General features: G+C 42.6%; 1 protein-coding gene across 1 annotated transcript in view; it reads right to left on the bottom strand.

The window, feature by feature from the left end:
• LOC107864778 overlaps positions 1 to 3449 on the bottom strand; it is a 14281-nt gene extending 10832 nt beyond the window's left edge. The window contains exon 1 of the mRNA XM_047408799.1: positions 2063 to 3449. Within this exon, the coding sequence (XP_047264755.1) occupies positions 2063 to 2169 (107 nt within the window). The 5' untranslated portion in view covers positions 2170 to 3449. The remainder of the gene's footprint in view (positions 1 to 2062) is intronic.
• Positions 3450 to 5457: the final 2008 nt, after the last annotated feature.

Consider the following 5457-nt stretch of genomic DNA (forward strand, 5'->3'; position numbering starts at 1 on the left):
CTAGGTCAAGTAAATTACAGTGATTTATACAGGATCAAAAATCAAGGCTTCTTTTATTGTGGATGTGTCGGCCGCCCCATTTATCAGATTGAGAGAGTATTTCATTAAAGTCACCGGCAATCAACTAAGGGTCATTTATATCATTAGCAATAGTTTCAAGGCTAGAACAATGCTTATTTAAATCATTACTTGCATAAATAATGGATAAAAGGTAGTAGTAGGTTTTCGGATGTACCTGTATCATGGCATGGAGTTCTTGTTCAGACTGACTTTGTCTAATGACACTCACAAAGTTTGCATGCCAAAGTAGTACAATGCCCCCCGACTGTCCTTGAGCAGGAACCTCCCAGTAGTTGTCAAACCCGAATTCAAACATAAGACTCAAGTGATCATGCCTTTTAGTTTCTAGTAGCGCAACCAGACAAGGGTTGTGCCTGTTAATAAGTTCTCTAAAGTTTCACCTAAAATTCTCATTATTAACTCCCCTTGTGTTCCAAATAACAAAGCTAGTGGCTTGAGTCATGGGGGTGAAAAAGTTTGGGTGAGAAGAGGAGCTGGCCCCAAGAGGAAATTGACTGCACCTAAGAGTGGGTGTCATCACTACTGCGAACTTGGCTATGGCACTGTTGATGGCCGGACGCAGGTCGAAGGAGCTCTCCAGTAAAGAGATTGGACAAAGATGGACATACTTATTGTCCTCGTCCTCGGGGAAGATCATGAGACTCGCTTTTTTGAAGGTGGAGATCTCCGTGAAGGAGGTTCTCTTTATATGCTCTGACTCGAGGGCTTGGACTGGGACTAGTGGCGGAGTAGAGGGAAGCAAGAATTGGCCCTGTTGGAGTGGGATGGAAATCCATGGAAAGAAAAGGGGGTCCACATTGATAACTGATCAAGGAGTGAAGAACGGGGTCATAGCAACTTCTTGCAGGTTGGGGAACTGAGCTAGTAGATGAGGCAAATTCCATAAGGTCTGCATTCTGTGGAGAAACTGTGGAGTGATTGATTGGGGTAGTGGGTCCATGATGTTCGTGAGCCACATTTGGTTCATAAAGTATTCTATGGCCCGTTTTATGCCTTCCGAGACCAGTTGGGCAAGAAACTTCTGATTTTGTAAAATGACCAATGTTTCAACTCCATTGATGTCCATTGAGAACAATGCATCTTGCCCTTGGAGGGCCTTCTCGATCCATATTTGTGGCTGATGGAGTGGATGAACTGGTTGGGTTGCATAGAGGAGAGGATGGCGGGTGACATGAGGTGGTATAGTTGGAATTTTCATGTTGAGAGAGCGTGGGAGCCGAGGGTCAGGGGAAAGTCAAACTTTCTGATGAAGTGGTACAACAAAGCGGTTGTTCATCTTCAGTTGAGTGATCTGAAGTATTTAAGTAGAGTGAAGTGGGAGAGGCAATGATTTTATGGAAGAGTGAAGTAGTGAGTAAGAGGTGTTGGTATCTGTTAAAACGGCGGAGCTAGTAGTAGAGGAGTTAAGAATTGAGATGTTTTGCATGCATTGGTCGGATGTCAAGTATGCTGACAGTGATGACAAAGGGTTTTCTTGTTGAGTGGTATTTGGCAAAATGATTGCCATGTCATCCCTTTGATCAGACGTAGTTGGTAAATTTTTTGGGTTATCTACAGTAAGATTAGGAGATTTTTCTTGGGAAAATGACACGTTGCTGACACTGGGGGATGTGTCAGTGAAAATTTCTCTTGTTTGTAACGGAGGACATGAAAAAGTGATATTTTCTTTTTTGGGGGCTCGGTTATTTGCAGCCATGGTTACATCATTACTTTCTTTGGGGAAAGAAATATTTGGAGTAGATGGAGAAGTAGCATTTAATGCTGCCAATTGATTGGAACAGGGAAGAGAGGTGAGAGACGAAGGTTCAGCAATATCCCTATTGGGTGATCTAATACTTCTTTTGTAACTCCCAACTTTATTTTTACCTTTGACATCTTCTTTGCTGGGGAGAGAATTAGAAGTGTTAGGACGCAGGGGCGAAGCAGAAGAGAACGTAAAAGATGGCGACTTCGTACCTGTACTTGTGTTTACCTTATTTACCTTAGTTGTTGGTGCTTCATCTGCAGGACGAGCATGGCGGATATCAGTAGGTTTAGCTGCTGGATGGGCATGGTGGAGATTAGTAGCTTGTGCTGCTCCTCCGGCATATCTGCGACTGTTTATTTTCCGTTTTGGAAATTTAACCGTGTGCCATTCTTGGATGAGGAATTTGGGTTCCATCGAAGCTGGTTGCGAGCTCGGGGGGAAAGAGATGGTGGTGGAGGTGTTGGATTATAGTGGCACTTATCTATAGTGTGAACAAATCGACCACATGCAGTATATAGAAATCCTTATCCTTCGTATATAATATGTTGCATATGGCTACCAATTTGGGTACTGCTGACGACTGGTTCCTCCATGGGAATTTGAACACAGAGTCTGGCATAAGACCCCTGAGGGCGGAGTTGGTGCAAGCATCAATTTTTAGTAATTTACCAATGGCATTACCGATCTTTTTAAGTAATTGGGAATCATAGAACTCTGTAGGAAGCTAAGGGAGTCGAACCCAAACCGCAGAGTAAGTTACTTTTTCCTTTTCTGGAACAAAATTTGGTTCCCAACGTTTGATCGATAAATAGTGACCATTGATGAACCAGGGCCTATTTTGAAGAATTTTGAAGACGCTCTCAACGTGTGTTAGTTTAACAGTATAGAAGTCTAATCCCAAGTCAATTAGAGGGAAAGATTCGGCCAGTTGGCAGAGAGAGATGAGCTTATCCCGGAGATATTGATATGTTACTTTCTTGCCCAAAAGTTTAATGATAAGTGAATGTTTCCAAGGGGAGCACAGTCTGTCTGTTTCTTCCTTGGATAGGGAAATAATTTTCATCCCATTATCTAAGACTTCAATATCATTAGTATCATTTGAGCTATCTGATGCCAAACATTCTTCCACATGCAAGGAAATAACTTGCTCTGTAGCTAATAGCTTAGACTTGAAGGATTCAGTATTGTTGCAGATGCTCATTTTATCTGGGGGTTTGTGGGGAATAAGCTTGTTAGCTTGCTGGCTATTTGGTTGTGTTTCTTCCTGATCCATGATATTTTCTTGATTTTTTTTTTACTTGTAAGCTTCTTCAAGAAGCATCCAGATATAGGTATATTCAAGAATACTTATTATGCCCGGCCGCTCGACGACGGAGGCAATCCACCTGGTGCGGAGGTTGGTGGAGCAGTATAGGGAGAGGAAGAAGGATCTGCACATGGTGTTTATCGACCTGGAGAAGGAATACGACAAAGTTCCCAGAGAGGTGCTTTGGAGATTCTTGGAGGTGAGTGGAGTGCCGCTGACATATACCAGAGTAATTAAGGATATGTATGATGGAGCGAAAACCCAGGTGAGGACGGCGGGAGGAGACTCAGAGCATTTCACTGTCCTGACAGGACTGCATCAGGGATCTACTCTTAGTCCCTTTTTGTTTGCGTTGGTGATGGATGTGTTGACGCGGCGCATTCAAGGGGAGGTGCCGTGGTGTATGCTTTTTGCAGACGATGTAGTTCTGATAGATGAGACTCGAGGGGGTGTGAATGACAAATTAGAGGTGTGGAGGCAAACTCTTGAGTCTAAAGGGTTCAGGGTGAGCAGAAGCAAGACGGAGTTTGTGGAATGCAAGTTTAATGACGTGAGGCGGGAGAATGAGGTAGTAGTGAAGCTGGAAGCACAGGAGGTATGTAAGAGGGATAAGTTCAAGTATCTTGGGTCCGTGATCCAGAGTAACGGTGAGATTGACGAGGATGTCTCGCACCGTATTGGGGCGGGATTGATGAAGTGAAAACTCGCGTCGGGGGTGCTGTGTGATAAGAAGGTGCCGCCCAAGCTTAAAGGCAAATTCTACAGGGTGGTAGTCCGTCCGGCCTTGTTGTATGGAGCGGAGTGTTGGCCAGTTAAGAACTCCCACATCCAAAAAATGAAGGTGGCAGAAATGCGGATGTTGCGCTGGATGTGTGGACTGACTAGAGGGGATAGAGTTCGGAATGAGACTATCCGGGAGAAGGTTGGTGTGACTTCAGTGGAGTGCAAGATGCGGGAAGCACGATTGAGATGGTTCGGACATGTGAAGAGGAGGGGCATGGAGGCCCCGGTCCGTAGGTGTGAGAGGCTAGCGTTGGATGGTTTTAGGCGGGGTAGGGGTAGACCGAAGAAGTACTGGGGTGAGGTGATTAGGCGGGACATGGAACAGTTACAGCTCACCGAGGACATGACCCTAGATAAGAAGGTCTGGGGGGGCGCGAATTTCGACAGAGGATTAGGGCCAGTTTGGGTCGCTAATGTAGGGAATTACTTGGTGGGGGTGTTATTCCTGTTATGATTCCGTGTTCCGTGTTCCATGTTTTATTACGAATCTGTGTGCTTTCCTTTGCTTTCCTCTGTTTTATATTACTTATGGGTGTCGTATTTATGTTATGTAATCTTGTGCTGTGCTTTACTATGTGTTTGTGTGGTATCTCGTGCCTTGAGCCGGGGGTCTATCGGAAACAACCTTTCTACTTCATCAGAGGTAGAGGTATGAACTGCGTACATCTTACCCCCCAGACCCCACTAGGTGGGAATACACTGGGTTTGTTGTTGTTGTTGTTATTTAATTTCTTAACTCTCCTTTCAACACATAATTTATATTTTTTGAATTGTCAGTTACGTGTGTGTCTTAACATGAGCAAAAAGATTAAAAGTCAAATGTTAAAATTAAAGAGTAAAAACAACAGAAAAAAATAAAAACGTCAGACAGCGTCGCCAAACAATTCAGAAGTGCAAAATTCTATAATTTGAAATTTAAATTGAAGGACTATTTCAGTGGAATTTATTTAGGCCGAAAGGCTATTCTTGTCCTTTTCCCTAATAGAATTTCAATCCATTCCGTTTATAAATACTAGATAGCGATGATTTTCATTATTCATCTCATCTCCGTTGAATTGCATACATATCTTGTTGTTTGTTTTCTGTGTATGTAAATAGTATTCTAACTGATGTAGGTAGAGATGAAAAAAGTATTGCAAAAATTCATTTTTTAAAAAATTTAAAGCAAATAAAGACTCCACCCGAGCTTCTTCGTAACCGTTCACGCCAGACCCTTTTTCAAAGTTCTGTTTTGAAAATTTTGTCGTCGCCCTTTGGACTTTCTAAACACAGTAATCTAAGTTGAAATATTTTAGAGTGTAGGCTGTCTTAGCCAATAGGGACATAAAGTGTGAGTATTTTTCACTTTTTGTATATAGTTTAGTATTAGGGGTTAAGGTCTAGTTACATAACTAACACTAAATGAAAGAGCCAAATACATTTTCTCACCCACCTACAATCGATTAAAAACTTATTCAGTAGGTCCTTCTTCCTGCCGAATGAAATTTCAGAGCATGATGAAATCCTTTTTTTTCCAATAGGAATTGATTTATCTTATTAT

This window comes from Capsicum annuum, chromosome 3 (genome assembly GCF_002878395.1).
Source record: "Capsicum annuum cultivar UCD-10X-F1 chromosome 3, UCD10Xv1.1, whole genome shotgun sequence".
Taxonomy (NCBI): Eukaryota; Viridiplantae; Streptophyta; class Magnoliopsida; order Solanales; family Solanaceae; genus Capsicum; species Capsicum annuum.